General features: G+C 41.2%; 1 protein-coding gene across 4 annotated transcripts; it reads right to left on the bottom strand.

Annotated features, from left to right (window-relative positions):
* Nucleotides 1-561: 561 nt before the first annotated feature.
* Nucleotides 562-16,283, bottom strand: ndel1a (nudE neurodevelopment protein 1-like 1a). Of its 4 annotated transcripts, none has more exons than XM_086304379.1 (10): nt 16,168-16,283; nt 14,071-14,167; nt 10,377-10,530; nt 6,228-6,376; nt 5,176-5,312; nt 4,872-5,045; nt 4,382-4,476; nt 4,146-4,282; nt 3,976-4,010; nt 562-1,649 (listed from the first exon to the last, which is right to left on the bottom strand). In XM_086304379.1, the coding sequence occupies exons 2-10, from the start codon at nt 14,154-14,156 to the stop codon at nt 1,639-1,641; spliced, it is 978 nt and encodes a 325-aa protein (XP_086160505.1). In that variant the 5' UTR covers nt 14,157-14,167; nt 16,168-16,283; the 3' UTR covers nt 562-1,638. The 4 variants fall into 4 exon arrangements, with proteins under 4 accessions (XP_086160505.1, XP_086160506.1, XP_086160504.1 ...); XM_086304380.1 differs by having other exon boundaries at nt 562-1,646; XM_086304378.1 differs by lacking the exon at nt 3,976-4,010 and having other exon boundaries at nt 563-1,646.
* Between the last annotated feature and the right edge of the window lie 1,918 nt (nt 16,284-18,201).

Below are 18,201 nucleotides of genomic sequence, written 5' to 3'. Positions count from 1 at the left end.
AACACATCTGAGAACTGGGTATGGGTGTTTTTCCTGACGACGGGGCGATCGTGGCTCAAGAGTTGGGAGTTCTCCTTGTAATCGGAAGGTTGCCAGTTCGAGCCCCGGCTTGGACAGTCTCGGTTGTTGTGTCCTTGGGCGAGACACTTCACCCGTTGCCTACTGGTGGTGGTCAGAGGGCCCGGTGGCGCCAGTGTCTGGCAGCCTCGCCTCTGTCAGTGCGCCCCAGGGTGGCTGTGGCTACAATGTAGCTGCCATCACCAGTGTGTGAATGTGTGGATGACTGGATATGTAAAGCGCTTTGGGGTCCTTAGGGACTAGTAAAAGCGCTATATAAATACAGACCATTACCATTTACTTATAGATTCAGTCAAATCTGATTTAAATAACATCTTCAGTTTTCTTGTTATTTTTCTGGACTACCAAAACAACACTAATATGAAAAGCTCACCGTATTCTAATTTCTAAACTGATACAACAGAAAAACAGCAAACATTAATATTTGAGAAGAGAATGAAAAGTAGTCTTTGCCTTGAGAATAACTTAAGTAAAACATAATCAGTGTGGTATAATTACATATTTTATTGAAACATGCTATAAAAGAAATTTAAAATAAATTAAACCCACAAACAGGCAATATTGCACTCGAATGAAAAAAAAACAAAAAAACAAAAACAAAAACAAAAAAAAACCCCAACAAAAAACAAAACAAGGTCAAAGTGCTTCACTTGCAACTGAGAAAGGTTTGTGCATCAATTCAAAGAACAAAATGTGGATAAAACGTTTCGACTACAGGCTGTAAGAATGCTGGTTAACTGGTCCGAACACTATGACAGCACTACTTTAACTGGCTGCCTGTCAATAACGATCAATATGACCAATACTGTACACGTCATGTCACACGGTTCAGAAGTTACATGGTGTGTTTGGCTCACTGAAAAACTCCCGACTCTGTGGAACTAAATAAGAAGTCAAATACAAGCGCATGAGGATGGCGCCAGAAGCCAGAATCACCCAAAAATCACTACCTGGAAAGGCTCTTGGAAACCTCAATAATTGGTGGAGTCACAGGCCACATGGCACAGTTATTTAGGACATCTGCATCCAATAAACCTGCTGATTTTTATAATTAGAGGGTTCAGCAGTGGTTTAACTGAAGTAATTTAAGTTAAAGATCAGTGAAGAGGCTGCTTAGATTTAAAAACAAAAAAGCAACTCATCATCATTTCCAAGACTAACTGCATAATATTTCCCTTTCCAGATGATATGCCATTCTTAGAAACCACTTCACATGTCAGGGGAGATCCTTGAGGTAAAAAAAAAAAAAAAAAAGCAGAGGGGGGGCTTTAACAGTCTTTGTGAGCAAACAGTGGATACAGTAACACATCATATACAGACTAATTTACAGCAAACGAAGCACAAGTGAGGACAGACAGAGAGAGAGGCAGCGCGGGAAGACGAGGAGATGAGCCACAGTAACAGTAAGTTTTACAGTATTAGCCTTTCGTGATCCCTCTTTTTGCGCCTTCTCTTCCTGTTGTGTTTCATGTTGGCATCACAAAGCCAGGGGCACTAAACCGTGGGAGGAGGCGGCGGGAGGCGCGGTGATGGCCATCCGGGTACCAGCTTCGAGTCCGTTCACGGTCCTGCTGCGAGAAAACAGACTTTTGAAACAAAAGGTCCCGGAAGCAGATACACGAATCCACCCGTTACCAGCCACCAATCAAAGCCTCCACACAGTTAAAGCAGTTTAATTTGAATGCAAACAAGGTGGTCAGTATGGAAGCCCATTGGTGCCAGATTATGAAAGCCAGGAATCGGATATAATAAAAATGATCAGTCATGAAAATAAATAAAGATAGATCAAATATATGTTTTTAAAAGCAGCTGAGATAGTCGATATAAATGTGTCCAATAATCTGTATGTTCTCAATCATAAACATAAAAGTAATAATCATCAATAATCAAAGGACCACCTGGCTGGCTGAAAAGGTTTTTAGCTTTCACTTAAAAATGGATAAAAACAGCTAAATTCATGACATATGTCAGCTGGCACACTTTCTATGCCAGGAGCTACAACTAACATAAATACAAAGATATAAATTTGGTAGAAATGTAAAAAATAATAATAGTATCTCTCATCCCAGTACAAATATTTAATGTGGCTCTAAAACACATGATTACGATTTCTCTACATCTACCTATTATATACCCATCCACCTATACTTTCCCTCAACAGCTGTTTTTAAGATGCACACAATTAGAAGAAAATTGGCTCAAAGTTATGGTGGCCCCAAAGGGGGAAGATGTCAAATAAATAAAGAAATAAAAGCTTGTTTGAGACAGAATGAACAGACACGCATCAATACTCTGTATAAAATAAAGACAAATTATTTTCTGCTCTAGTAGAGACTTAAGTATATACTTACTAAACTACTGTATTCAAGTAAAAATTTATCTACTGTATTGTAGATACATAAGGGAAAATGAGATCAGATAGCTTCAAAGCTTTGGTCGGTTTTACTTTATCAAAAACTGCCAACACAGGTCGAAGCACCGACCGGCGCAGCGGGAGGTGGCTCTGTCCTCATTATCAAACGCCCTTCATCTCACACAGGACAACAGCTGCATAGCAGACATGAGGCAATATTAGCAAACACAGGCATGTGCCGCTAAAAATAAAAGTTTAATGCAGAAACTGGGAAGGAAGCAGGAGAGTCACCCAGAGTTATCCAACTGGTTTCACCGCGTTCTTTTGTGGGTCACAGTTGGGGCATGAAAGGCATCCTCTGTGTGGTAGGAGTTTGAAAAGCACAGAAATATGAGCTTTGGAGGAGTGCCAGTGAAACTACATTTTCAAGACTGGGCTGGGCATTGTGTGGAAGTTTTCTTTACTGGTATCGAACTGGTGTTTCTGTGTATCCAAATTCCTGTGCCGACGGAAAAGCACATTTCTCAGTGTTACAAAGTTTTTCCATGAACAGTGTGAATAAAGTTACAAAAATCTGTCTGAATTAGGCCAAAAAAAAAAAAAAAAAAAAAGTCTACAACCCTAACTACGATGTATTGTCAATTATACTACCTGACACTTTTTACTTGTCATTTTTAAATAGATCTTGAAACAAAATTACTTTTATTGCAGCTCTGGTGATTTCTTGGAACTTCATTTATTGAAGTATAAAGTCATTTTTTCTTAATAAATGGCCAGACATAGCTGAATGTGACTGTACTCTTCATAAGACCTCCCTGCTCTGAAGTCACCCAGACAATGCCCTTGTTGTGCACACATACTCTGCCTATTTATATTTCTCTCGCACAGCAGAAACACTACACTTCCTCTGGCTGCCAGTCCCCACAGTAAGGATCTGTTGGCAACATAAGCATGAAGAGCAAAAAAATTCAAGCTGAACAAAACCGTTGTCATCATATACAACAATAAACCAACACCTGGATCCTGTTAGCAGGTGTTATTATATACTCATATTAGGTAGTGCTTACTAATAAGGTTCTTGAGCCACTTGTGGCTATATTTCCCAACTTCATCAGGACATTGGTTTTCATTTTATGTTTGTTGTAAATTAAATTCATAAATATGTACACATCCATGTGGGAGGTGTTAGCACCCTAAATAAATCCAATCCGACTGAAGATTCTCTCGTGAATCATCTCCTGAGGGACTTCCAGCCATAAATTAAAACAAATAAAAAGGTATGGCAAAAACGGACTTTGTTAATAGCATTACTGGTTAGATCTGGAGCTGAAAACAAACACTTTATACTAGTATAGACAAGAAAAACATGAATCAGGTCACTTTAGAGTTGAGAGATTATTTCAGCAGCACCACGCCACCACCACTAAATGGTTATCCAGCCCACACTTATTTCTATGAGATGGGAAAAGAGGCTTGTTAAGGAGCAGCGGCAGCATGCATGGCCCTCTACACACTTGCATAACAGGTGAAGGAGCTACAATTACCCCAAATTAATGCAGGGAATATGACCATCTCAGTCCTGCTGGGGGGAAAAACAAATGCACACCATCTCAGATACTCGTCCTTATTCACGCAACAATACAACCATGCTGTCCACACTTACATGTGACAGTAATGGGCAATAAAACTACAGACTGAATGTGCTTTCACTCACGCTTTATCAAAATATGACGTATGGAGCGCTTGGGAGTAGTTTGCATTCAGCGCGTTGCTGTTGTCGAGAGCGAACGTCTTCCGAGCTTTCTGGTCTTTGGCAAAGTTCCTGCAGGCGGCGAGCTTCGACTCGAGAGCCTGTGAGGACACAAAAGATGAAGAGGAAAGATAGAGGACTTCCGACATGAAGCCAGAGGTGGAAATGAGAACCAGAAACAGGGAGGAGGAAAGACTCACCCCAACTTTCCGGAGCAAATCACTGACAATGTTGAGGGCTGATATTCTGGCCGAGGGGGTCAGAGGTGAGTTGCTGCCATAGCCATTTGATAGCACTAGTTAGAAAAAAGTAAAGAAACCAATTTATTCCTCCAATTTTTATTTTATTAAATCTTTTACAGAGTTCAAAATCATTATTCTGTTTAAGCAATTAGTTCCCCCTGTTTAATAACCTCTTGGCAGATTTCAGACACTTATTTATGAATATTTGTTAAATTAAAGACATTAAAATCAACTGTTAATCTGCTATATTTTTATAATTGAGCCAAAATATATTAAAAGGTTTTCATGGGGTCTTTGCTGCACTTTAACTGCACAAGAACTGATTATACAGCTGAGTCATTACAGAAATAAATGTTTTCTGCATGCAAATATACGCGCAGCACAACATTTAAATAAAGAGCTACATGTCTGTACTTGCATGTTGAGGGGAAAGACGTTGTGCAGCTACCTGTTTGGTTGGCAAAGGCGTTGTCCAGACCTTTGCTCAGTGGGGTAGCCGGCAGGGAGAGGGAGGCCTGCACAGCCGTGTCCATCTTCACGTTATCCTGTGTGGGTGAACTCGGAGCGGACATCCTGGTTACGTCTGCCTGCCTCTCTCGCACAGCGAGCTCCTGCCGTAAATCTTTTTTTTTTAAAAAAAGAAAAGATAATTGTAACAAATATATATAGGAAAACCCAGATTTTAACCTTCAGAGGAGAAAGACTGCAGCAGCTGCACATTAATGAGCTCGAGTTCATGAGTGAGTAATCACCTCTGGCTTCATCCTTTAATCTTTGCACCGAGACCAGCAGCGACTCCTTCTCATCCAGCTCGCTCTCCAGGAAGGCATTCCTCTCAATGGCCTGGTTCAGACGCTGCTCGAAGTTCTCAAGAGACACGATAGTTGCTCTAGAAGAAATTTTTTAAAAAGGAAAAAGACTTCAGTAATTATGTGCAAATAACCTCAGAGGCATGTTCTCTGCAGACACTAGTGCTTGAATAATAATGAGTAAGTAATCAATATCTGAGGCTTATCTATTGATTTTAATCCAGCTTTGTCCAGCAATCAATTGACTTGAAGCCATTTGTTAATTGCAATGAGATCCTAGAATTTTATCTCTTGCAAATTTTTATAAAAATGTAACCAACATCACAAAGTAGGCAAGAAACAGAAGTGTGTTTGCACTTACTTAAGGTAGCGTCATTTGTTTATTATGCTGAATATTCTACATGATCCCAGCAACAAAGCTAAAACCTAAAAATCAAGTTGAAACTTTCAGAGGCTGAAAACAAATGAAGTCAATGTGAAGTAGCTACAGCTGCAGTTCCTCCAAAGGCCACTGGGGGCTGGCGCTGAAAGAGTCATTTTCTTGGCTATGCTGAACTGCTCTGCTCTTTGCAGCTTCACCCTTTACTGTTAGATGTGATATATTATCATCATATACTGTACACAAAAGATGGATGTAACTATCACGATATGACTTTTAACTTTCAGGATACCACCATATTATTGTTGTTGTGATTTTTGTTTTGTTTTTTTAGCTGTAGTTACCACATTTGGAGAAGAGGGTGGAGTTAGAAAAACGATGTTAGCAAGCTGTACCAGAGATAGATTACTGCTTTGACTCTTGCTCATCAAAACTGAAGCGCACATGACTGGGTGGTCTAGTAGTGCACGTAAATGCACAGTGATCTGTATTGTTTGTCTGATATTTTCATTAAAGGTGCATAAACACCACAAACATGGTCAAATGGTTCACACAGCACAAAGGAAACTTTGAGACTGTTTTATTTATTTAGTAAGTATTAAGAGTCCAAACAGACCTTTTGGCTCTTTCCAGATCATCGTTGGACTGCTCGAGCTCTCTGACGTATTTGTGAAGCTGCTCCTTGATGCTGCGCGTTTGGCCGAGGTCGTCCTCCAGCATGGAGATCTGCTTGTAGCTCTGAGAGTACTGCTGCTCCATCTTCTCCTGAGGAGGAGAGCAGACAACATGTACTGAACATCTGACTGCATGCATTTAAACACATGATTGAACAGCTCCCAAAGCACGCCGCCATACATTTTTCAGTGCTCCATTCATTTTCCCTTTCCATTTCCATTTAAAAAAAAAAAAAAAGAAAAAAAAAAAAGCAGCAGTGTGACCCATTTATCCACCAGCTCTGAGACAATTGGCATGATAAACACCACCGGGCCTGTCTGTGTGTCTGACCTACATCTGCTGATAAAGTAATGACTGAGCTGCAGCCAGCCGCAGAAAGGCCAGACAGTCCTCTCGTTCAGCAGGTCCAATTAACAGAGTTTAAAAGCACAAACGCTGAGATAAATCTGAAGCTCTGATTCTCGTCCTTTTAGATCTGAGCTCAGCCTTTGACACCATTTCTCACTCTGTCCTTCTAAGCAGACTTTCCTCTCTCGGCATCTCTGACACACCCCTCGCCTGGTTTCAATCATATCTCCTCGACCGTTCCCAGTTTATTCAACTAAGATCATTCCGCTCTCGTCTATTCCCCGTCACCTCTGGTGTACCCCAAGGCTCAGTTTTAGGCCCTCTTCTCTTTATAATATACATCCTCCCTCTAGGTACCATCTTCCGCAAATTTGATCTTCACTTTCACTGTTTTGCTGATGACACCCAGTTATATCTCTCTTGCAAACCTGATTCCTCCCTCCCACCTTCTTCCCTTACAGAAGGTCTATCCGAGTTAAAATCCTGGTTTACCTCTAATTTTCTAAAGCTCAATGAGGATAAAACTGAGATCCTCCTTATTGGCACCAAATCCAACCTTTTGAAGGCAAACCATTTCTCACTCACCATCGATAACTCCACAGTTCTCCCTTCTCCTCAGGTTAAGAGCCTTGGTGTCATCCTAGACAGTTCACTTTCTTATAAATCACACATCAATAACCTCACCCGTTCTGCCTACTTCCATCTACGTAACATTAACAGATTGCTTCCTTCTCTTTCCACCCAGTCTACGTCCATTCTTGTACATAGTCTTGTTACCTCCCGTATTGACTACTGCAATTCTCTTCTGCATGGTCTCCCCCAAAAATCCCTCCATAAGCTTCAACTGGTTCAGAACTCTGCTGCTCGCATTATCACCAGAACCCCCTCCTACCAGCACATCACCTGTTCTTCAGGAACTTCACTGGCTCCCTGTGAAATTCCGGATAATTTTCAAACTTCTTCTGCTCACCTTCAAGGCCCTTCATAACCTCGCTCCTTCTTACCTTTCTGACCTGTTAACCACCACTTGTTCTGCCCGTTCACTTCGTTCTTCTTCTTCTGTCCAGCTTACTGTACCTTCCTTCCGCCTCACCACCATGGGAAGCAGAGCTTTCAGCTGCTCTGCTCCCAGGTTGTGGAATTCTCTGCCCCCTGAAATAAGAAATATTGGTTCTCTCCCCCAGTTTAAATCCCAACTCAAAACTCATCTGTTCAAATCTGCATATTCACTGTGAATCCACTGTTTGTTCATTTTATCTTGTGCTTTATTTTATTGTTCTTATTCTGCCATTGTTTTACTAAGTGTTTTATCCTATTGTAAAGTGTCCTTGGGTGACTTGAAAGGCGCTCATAAATAAAATTTATTATTATTATTATTATTATTTTGCAGCAGTCTACATGCACAAACACAGCACGAGAATATTACTCACAAATCAGAAAATAACACTTAAGATTAGGTTGTGTTTCATGAACATCTGTAAAGGACTGCTTTCTTAATCAAACGTTTTCAGAATGTTAGTATATTTTCTGAGATGTGACGCATTATGAATGCTTTTAGTTCACCATAAAGAGTTTGATAAATGTGCATTTATAAAAAAAACGTACTTGGCCCCTCACCCAGGACCAATTTGCTTTGAGATAATCTGTGGAAAATGGATGGACGGAAGGAGAGAGGAGGATTATCCAGGATATGTTTGTTGACTTGTCCATTAAAGGTTTTTAGCCATTGAGCGTGTGCTCTCACGCTCGTAACGGCTTCAAACTCCAACATGGCACAGACATCTTTTCTTACAGTCTACGATAAATATTCACAACTTTATTCAGTTAGTTTTGTGCAGTTTATCTTTGTGGTTTGTTAGTCAGTCCTAGGCCATTTTCTTTGTACCCGTGTTATTTTATAAGGGTGCTGTTTTGTGTCCTTTTTATGTTTTAGGAAAAATTCAATTCCTACATCCTGTTTCAGAAATTTTTCCTTTAAAGCTTTGTTAAGATACAAAGCTATGGTGTGTGTAGTAAAATTAGAACCATGAGACATGCCCCAGTGTTGCGCCAACATCTCACCAGTGCTGCATTTCCTCCAAATCAAAGGTGTGAAGTCAGCACTGCTGAAAGTGAAACCTGTCAGACACCTTGGCACAAACATGTTTTCCCTGCAGGTGGCTCGACTCACCCGGCTTGAAACATGGACTCAGAAATGAGCCACTTGGATTTGGTAATTATGGAGCGAGAATAACAGCAAGACACAATCCGATGCATTATTTATGAGTGTGGCACAGATCAGCTGCATCAGTATACAGCCAGATTAGGGCAGAACAGGTGGTGAGATTGGAAGGATATACCTCAGATTCCCACTGCAGCGAGATTACCATTTAGATTGCACTTTAAAACATCTCATCTCCAGGACTGTACTCAGTTTTCATGGAGGCCAGTAAACTACAGGATAAGGTTACAGCTAGAAATCCAACAAAGGCAGGGCCACAAAAATAAGAGGTGTTGTTCTTTGAGAAGGCAGCCAATAAACATTTATTCTGCAAGACATCGCTTCTACAGGAGCAGCAGCTGTTACAGGCCCACTTCTCTTCACTCCCAGGAGACTACACTCAAGGGCAGCAGATGATAGATGGCGACGAAAAAAAAAAGCCCTCATATTTATTTCAAGGATACGTGTGAAGACACTCGCCTAATGTCTTGTTAATATTAGAAACATATATACATAATGCTGGCCTCATCATAAATGCAGAGTGAGAGAGAAAGTCACAGTGAAGGTCTTCTTTAGGTTCACCACATAAATCTGAGAAGCTTAATGAGATACAGTTGGATTGTTAAAATAAGCCATTATGGCTCAGTAGCAATTATTCTATCAGGCTTTTAATTAACCAATTAAAATCAGCTTGTTCGTAAAATGCCAGAAAATGGCACGAAAAGCTCACAAGGATTTTCCTGACCACATGGTGGCACTGACATGTTGATCACCTGATTCTCAGCTCTTAAATCTAACCCATCAAAAACATGTTAAAAACATTCAGGATGACTAAATTAACTTAGAACATGACCATTTATGGTTTAGGTAAATTAAGTAGATTAAGAAAAAGGTCATTAGAGAGGCTTAGAGGTGCTGGTTATAGCTAGCTTTTAGCATGCTAAGCTATGCTAAACTACCAGGTGTTCTGGGAATCCATCCTACCTGTTGTTTCTGCACATGCGCACAACACAAAATTCAGTGCCAAACTGTCCTACCTATTGGAATTTATGCTAGAATTATTGTGCGACAGCGGAAATGTCCATAAACTACAAACGGTAGGACGGTTTGCCAAAGTGCGCAAACTTAAAATAATGTATTCTAGCATGCAGGCCTCACGGTGAGCACAACGACCTATCAGATAAAGCGGTTACTCTATATAGATATTAATTACGTGGTGTCATGTATATATTGCTGAAGTGTGGTCGGTCACATTGGACATGATTACAAGGGGAAATTGTGCATTTCCTGATGGGTTGGTGGAACAAAATTGGGAGCACTGCACCAAAGCTTACAGATTGCAAACCAAAAAAAACAAAACACTGCTGTGCCAGATTAGGCCCCCAGGGCTTTAGTTTGACACCAAATAATGGATGTAGCCCATACAATGCCACCCACTAATTAGTAAAAATCACATTATGATGCCTCAAGATATCTATGATGGAAGTCATGTCCATCTTTTATAGAGTCTATGGTCAGCTTTCCACAGACTGCAGCAGTTACCTTGAGAGTTTCAACCTCATTCTTGAGTCTGTTGTTCTCAGACTGCAGGTCCTTCATTCGATGCTCGGCCTGGCCAAGCTGTGCTTCCAGCTCAGCCTCCAGCTCCCTGCTCCCCTCCTGAAACTCCAGCAGCTCCTCCTGAGCCTCCTCACAGCTGTGGGCAGACACACAGAAAGCCATTAGACGACAAGTCGAGACAGAAAGAGGTAGACGTGCAAGCCTGGGAGACACGGCTGGTGGATGCATTCATCAAACTTTACAGCTGGATATGGTTTTATTTTTATCGCCGTTGCATCTCCTCTAGGCGCTCGAGATCTGACCCAGATACAATTCCCCAAACTCGAATGCAATTTGTGTCACCTACTTTGTAAAGGGGGTGTTTTAAGGGTTTTAACCCTTTAATTTCTCCTAAGAGATGAACTGCTATAAAATATTAACTAAGGAATTAATATTTAAAGACTAACAAACAGTTGCTTTTGTGCAAAATTTACTTCTGCAAATAGTGACCGCTTTACCCCACATCCACACACCCGAACTACAGCGTCACTATAAAAACTGATTTATTCCCTGTACTTTGCTCCTTTTCTGAAATCTCAGATTCAGCTTTTGTCTTCAAGACTTTTTAACTGGGCCGGTTTTTACTCGTCTTTATGTTTATGAGACAAGGGTTGAGAGCAAGACTGAAGCCCATCCATCATCTGGATGGAAACTGCACAGATTTCTCCTGATGGAGCATGATTTTTCAACAGAGTACAGAAATTCTTGCTTGTCAAGTCAATTTTTGATGTAATCTAACACAACATAATTTACCAGAGACGCTCAATCAGATTAAGATCTGAGGAGCTTTCAGGCCATGGATCTGAAATGTTTTTGATGATCTCTGAGTCACTTAGTTATCACCTTCTCTTTGTGACATGGTCCTCGATTGTGCAGGAAAAATGCAAAGATTGTCACCAAATAGCTTGAGGGTTGTTACAAGAAGTTGAGGATGTTTTTAATATAGTCAATCTTTAAACAGCAGGTCGGACAAGAAGAATCCACAAATGCCAACGAAACAAACCCTGGTATGCTTGGAATTGACGTCACTGTTGAAGCTGCTGCTAACTTCTTACCATACCTTGCGAGTCTGTAACAGTCTGTTATGAAACAGTCAATGATTTACCATCTTTACAGCTTTACAGGCCGCTGCAGTCGATCTTGTCTAGTAAAAACAGCTGACACTATTGTGCCAGCTGACATGCTGGCAGTGAGGTCAAACTGAAATTTGTGTTTTAACCAAGAAGTGCGTCTCTGACTCTCCAATGTAACCTTCGAAACATACAACGAGCCACATGATCCTGGACCAGCTTTACCGCAAAGTGCTGATTATGTAAGTGTCTGCTGATGTGGTCACTGAGAGACTGATACACGGACACACACACACACAGCTGTCTAAAAATGGCATCATGGGAGCTGAAGTGCTCGGGGTGGCACCGAGCCAAGGCATCCATTTGTTTTCAAAGCCACCGCGGTAATGTCGAGCCAGGCCGGGCTTTGAACTGGTTTCGCTCTGAAAAGGTTGGCTGTCACACATTTGCACACTGGTGCCTCCTCTTTCCCTACATTCAAAACCAGACAGCATGACAAGGGAACCCTTTGTGGGCCAAACACACTCATGTCATATTGTTTTGCTCATTCAAAGTTCAAACCCGAGGTCCTCTGTGTTATCGCTGTACAGTGGTGAAGAATCATGGTATTGCTTTGCTACTTAGCGCACAGGACAGCACTGCTGGGCTTTGTGAACAGCTACACAGAATAATACAATGTACCTCTGTACCTCAGAGACACAAACTGGGAACTGTCCTTCACTTATATGACCCCAATAAACATGGCCTCCACTCTGAAGGAAGCCCATTGTCTTACATAATCAGGCGTAGGCCTGAGCTTGTTTCCTGTAGCACCTATTGTTGACATTTCAATCAGCTGATCTTAATCAAGCAGCATATAGAGCACAGAAATAGGTTTCATACAAATGCAGCAATCTTTACACGATGAATGAACAACAGTGAGAATCTGCACAGAAAAATCATTCAAAGATGGGACAAAGAGACGTGGGAGCCTTTTATGTTTAATGTGAAATATGAGCTGCCGCTGTGGGAAGAAATTGAGAAGGAAGATTTCACTGCTTGTCTCACAAGTGTCACCGGAGATGCCAACAGCGGCTGCTAATTGAAAGTCTAAGACTGACAGATAGCAGATAAAGCATTTCTCCCACAGACACAAAGAGCGGACTGGTTACCATCAGATCTTGTGATTCAAATGTCGCTAACAAAGACATCTCTCAGTTCAGAAGTAGCTGCACAGAGATCATTTACATAGGTTAAAGGTTGCAGCACCAGTAAGAAGTAGTAGGACTTCAGCTAATGACTGCATTACACTTGACACAATCACACGCACGTTTATACAAAAAGCTTTTTTCTATACTTAAGTGCTCTCAGCCTAATTTTAACACACTCACACTCTGATGGATGTGTCAGGGGTAACTCTGGGTTCAGTCCCTTGCCCAGAGATCCTTCAAAACAGACTAGAGGAGCCAGGGATCAAACCCCTGACCTACTGACTGGTAGACGACCTGTTCTGCCTTCTGAGATATAAAGGTGTATGTATAAAGATAAAATAACCAGTGCTAATCAACTGTAAACTGAAGTTTAATGCTCATTGTTTTACTTTTAACAATAAAACTCTAATCAATCATATTAGCTAAACATGTGTTGTATTACCAATTAAGTTTGTCATTTTAAAATGTTAAAGAATTATGAATTATATACATTTTACTGTACAGCATCGCCATGCTGGTGATCTCAAAGATGTTGGGTAGGTTTGAAATACTGGGGAGATATGGTTACTTTATGGTGCCTGCTTTGTGTACAGGGGAGTTGTCATGTTGAAACAAGGATGGGCAAAAACACCATAGTCTAAAACATCACTGAACTGCACAATGCAGCTTTGTTATATAAAGAATCAAGATCAAAACAACCTCCAACCTAAAGCAGAAGTCACATAAGGGGATCTTTATTTAAAGCAGTAACAAATGTATACTGTACTGGAATAAAAAATAATGCTTTCATTTTAGCTCACATGTTCCAGTTTTGAATGACAATACCTCTGAAATGAAGGATGTATTGCATATCTTACCGATTACTGGGAGGAACAGTGGCACATTTGAGCTTTTACTTCCCATTAACCTTCATTTCAATGCTGTGCACGAGGAGTTGAATATATGCTTTGGTCGCCTCTGAGGAGGATTTTTCATTTTCCCCAGGTACCATATAAAAGCTTGGCTCACCTGAGTTTTATCAGGTTCAATGTGCATGAAAGAGACAGTGGTACTTGAGCATCAAGGTGCACAATAACCAAATGTACCTACAGTTAAAAGATTAAGTTTGTGCATTTTTTCCTCCTGTCAATGCATCTTCTACCACAAGTAACTCTTGACCAAAGAGAAGTTAAAGCCCCAAACGCTGAATTAGCAGAGGAAGAAGATGGGAAAACTAGGCTGGACTTCACCAGACAATCTTTTCATGAGATTTGTTGATTATGAGTAAAAAACACAAAACTATACCTGCATTATTATTTAACTAAGTGTTTCCAAAGGGCTGAGGCACTGATGTTACTGAAGGAGAAACAGAGCCTGCACAGTGTGTATTGTACATACCTTTTCTTGTACTTGAAGGAAAGAGCCTTCCAGAAGTCGATTTCCTCATCTTTTGAGGAGAATTTCGGTATCATATCCATTTCCATGGCAAAAAAATCTACACAGGAGGGAATCGGGAAACAAGCGTGATTTCAGTGGGATAAAGACAATCCTACAAAAGACGAAAGGTTAACAGATGAAGTATAAACATTTGAGAAAAACCCATTTTCTTCTCATAGTCGTTCTTCTAAGCCTTAAAGCTCTCTCAATCCCCAACAAGGCAGCAAACATCTAAAGACACAACATCAAGTGAGAACTAGACTCACAAATCAATGAGTCAAACTACAGCTGGGAGCTAATCATCAAAAGGACTCCCTACAGACTGCAAGAAACCCAACAGAGGCAACTGCAGAGCACACAGCATTCAAATGTGCTTTCCAGGCTTTAAAAAAAAAAAAAAAAAAATAAGAGCAACCACTCCTGAAAAACAGCATTTTTAATTTGATGTAGAGCCTTCTGTATGATTAAATATATCATAGATTGGCCCAAATAAGACTCCACAGGCTTGTTTAGGCTGTGTATAATGCCTCCTATGCGTAGCACCCGATGGGCCTAGATGTTAATGCAAAGCACAGTTCACAGAGGTAACAATGAGACCGGGAGCCTCATTGATAACTTTTAGGGGGAATTTAAATCCCCAAACACCAAACCAGTTGTGAGCAGGAGCGGATGGGAACACTAGGCTGCAGATCCAGCAAGAACTGGACAAATGATTTTGGAGGATAGTTTTGCTCTCGTGAGATCTGCTGAGGTCTAAGTTAATCAATAGGCAAAATCAGTGAAGGTACCAGTCCAACTCTGTCTCACCTTCTCTTAGAACATGAAGAATACCCGATGCAGACAAGAGAACACAGTGATAGTATGAAGCCTGACATTTTTCACAGGGGTAGCACAGCTTCTCTTTGGTGCTATGGATGTAATAGCTCCCACAGTGGGTCTACATTTCTAGTTTATTTGCCACATAAGGGAACAGGAACTGCTAAATGAGCATCAAAGCTCAAATTAATCTTTAATCACTCCTCTGTGCTCCACCACTGGGACTCACTCCTGAGATTCAAAACCACTGCTTTAAGCTACCCTTCTTTTTATTGGCTGCCGCTCATAAATAGAAAGGTTGACCGGTGAGTGGGTGGGTGGGGCTTCTGTGACCATATTAGCGACATCTGCTCTCTTTGACATCAAAGACCCAAGAGCAGGAAATAACTGTCTGAAATGAAGTGTTTAGAGCAGTGTGAAGTCTGGGCCATATCATATCTGGGCCAGCAGGTGGTTAGCTTAACTGAGGGAAACATCTGGACGAATTCCACTAAATCTAACAAATTAGCAGTAAATTTCACATTTTGAGTAAAATAACCGAATCTAATCTTGAACTAGGGGATGAAAAAAATAATAAAATAATTTGAAGGCCATTCAAGCAGAAATCCTATTAACTTTTTATAGCACAGGATGCAAAAATGTATTCTGTCATCCTTTGAATAATTCAGCTTTATATTATAGCCAACACTCACGGCTCGAAGGAGAAATTATAGCCGGGGAACAGCAGCACACACTGGAGCCGCTGTTTCCCAAATTAATGGGATTATTATTTTTCCATTTAGTTTTTATGAAGTCTGTCGATTTAAATAGGCGTAGGTGCAAACTAAGGGTGGTTTGAACAGGCCACATCACTGCAGGGTGAAATATTAACCTTTAAATAACCTGATCTCAATTCCTCACTCAGAAAAATGACCCTGTTGAACACGGACCATATGTCGAGCCAACCACAGCCCCGCCGAAGGTGATAAACATTTTCACTACAAGAAAAGCAATTTAAAAAAAAATCCACCTCAAATTAAATAATCGGGTTAGCGTTGGAAACATAACACAGGATTGGAGATGATACCAAGCTTGGCGGCTGAAAACGTGCAGATGATGTTGAGGAGGATGATGATGATGCGCTCAGCTGTCAAAACTGGGTGTGCAAAGGAGCCGAACGAACCGACGACACGCTGCTCTCAGTGTTTCACCTCCATTTGTTTTCCACTACAAAAATAAAATAAAGGATAATGAACTCGGTACCTGAACATCGCTTCGAACAGAGCTGTTTATCGGTCCATCCTGCACGGCTGCCGAGGCCGACCGTCCCCTCCAACGTCTGCTGATCTCTGCTGCTCACAGGAGCGTTTAAAGGGAAACACACCCTCCACACAGATCCTTCTTATTTCCGCACCTCAGCTATAATTTGGATCCTTATGCCAGAATATTCACAAGGCTGAGAATATGTGGAGAATATTTTACTGATAATAACAATAATAATAATAATAATAATAATAATAATAATAATAATAATAATAAATATTATTTTGTCTGAGGTGAAAGATCCTCATAGTCAGTGAATAATAAGTAGATCAGCTCAGATGATAAAGTTAAATATTTAATTTCTAATACAGTAAAGAGCTGTGTGTTTTGGTTGGCTGGTGTTTATATAAAGAAAAGAAAATGCAATAAAAAATAAAAAGTAAAATTATGGTTAGGAGTGGATTTCATCAACTCGTGCCTTTTTTGCTCGCGAGCTTCACTGCTGCTCACGAACTGCGCATAACACTCAGTCAATGTTAAATTATCATCACCTGGCGGCAGTGGGCTAGAACAGCAGTCTGTGTAGCCTTTGAATTGTGCCTGAAGTCATCTAAAAATTAATGCGTGCATATAATTAAGTATGCTTTTCTTTAGAGATATAAGTTCACCTCCTACATCGTTCCCTCGCTCACCTGGAGACCGCTGGAAGCACTGTGAGAATCATGTTCTTTGATTTCTCCAGTGCCTTCAACACCATTCTTCCCTCGGTTCTAAAGGACAAGCTGGTGAACTCTGGAGTGGACCATCACCTCACTACCTGGATCCTGGACTACCTCACCGACCGACCACAGTATGTGAGGACTCAGGGCTGTGTGTCGGACAGGGTCGTCTGCAGTACGGGGGCCCCACAGGGAACGGTTCTGGCTCCGTTCCTCTTCACCATCTACACTGCAGACTTCTCCCACAATTCCACCCAGTGCTTCCTGCAGAAGTTCTCTGATGACTCTGCAATAGTCGGCCTCATCACTGATGGGGACGACAAGGAGTACAGAGGTCTGACCCAAGACTTTGTGGACTGGTGCCAGCTGAACTACCTCCAGATCAACGCCAGTAAAACCAAGGAACTGGTGGTAGACTTCCGCAGGCACAAGCATTCTCCACTGCAACCACTGAACATCCAAGGTATGGACATTGAGGCTGTGGACAGCTACAGGTACCTTGGTGTTCATCTGAACAATAGACTGGACTGGACTCATAACTCAGACGCCCTCACAGGAAAGGGCAGAGCAGGCTGTACCTGCTGCGGAGACTCAGGTCGTTTGGAGTGGAGGGCCCACTCCTGAAGAAATTCTATGACTCTGTGGTGGCTTCTGCTATCTTTTATGGCGTGGTCTGCTGGGGCGGCAGCATCTCTGCTGGGGACAGGAAGAGACTGAACAGGGTGATCCGAAGGGCCAGCTCTGTTCTAGGATGCCCTCTGGACCCAGTGGAGGTGGTGAGTGACAGGAGAACGGCGGCTAAGCTGTCATCCCTGATGGACAACGTCTCCCACCCCATGCAGCAGACTGTGACAGCACTGAGCAGCTCCTTCAGTGGGAGACTGCAGCACCCACGGTGTGGGACGGAGAGATTTCGCAGGTCTTTCCTCCCCACTGCTGTCAGACTCCATAATAAAGACTTTAACTGATCAAGCACACACATCCATACATATGCAATAATACTAAGTGCAATAATCCTTTCTGTCATCGTTGTATTTTTACTCAGTTGTATATAGTATTTGTATTTGTATTCTATTTTTATCTTATTGTATATTTATTTTATTTTATTCTACTGTATATAGTATTTTATTTTATTCTATTCTGTACAGTTGTGTACTGTATTTATTCTTATTGTATTCTAATTTTTGCCTCATAACTTTTGCACTGTCCACTTCCTGCTGTGACAAAACAAATTTCCCACGTGTGGGACTAATAAAGGTTATCTTATCTTATCTTATCTTATCTTATCTTATCTTAAGTTATTTTGTAGGAATAA

This window comes from Aulonocara sp. 'chitande type north' Nkhata Bay, linkage group LG8, assembly GCF_057382095.1.
Source record: "Aulonocara sp. 'chitande type north' Nkhata Bay isolate Kocher_YH1m ecotype deep benthic linkage group LG8, A_spYH_male_GT1.1, whole genome shotgun sequence".
Taxonomy (NCBI): Eukaryota; Metazoa; Chordata; class Actinopteri; order Cichliformes; family Cichlidae; genus Aulonocara; species Aulonocara sp. 'chitande type north' Nkhata Bay.
This window is presented reverse-complemented; position numbering and strand designations above follow the sequence as displayed.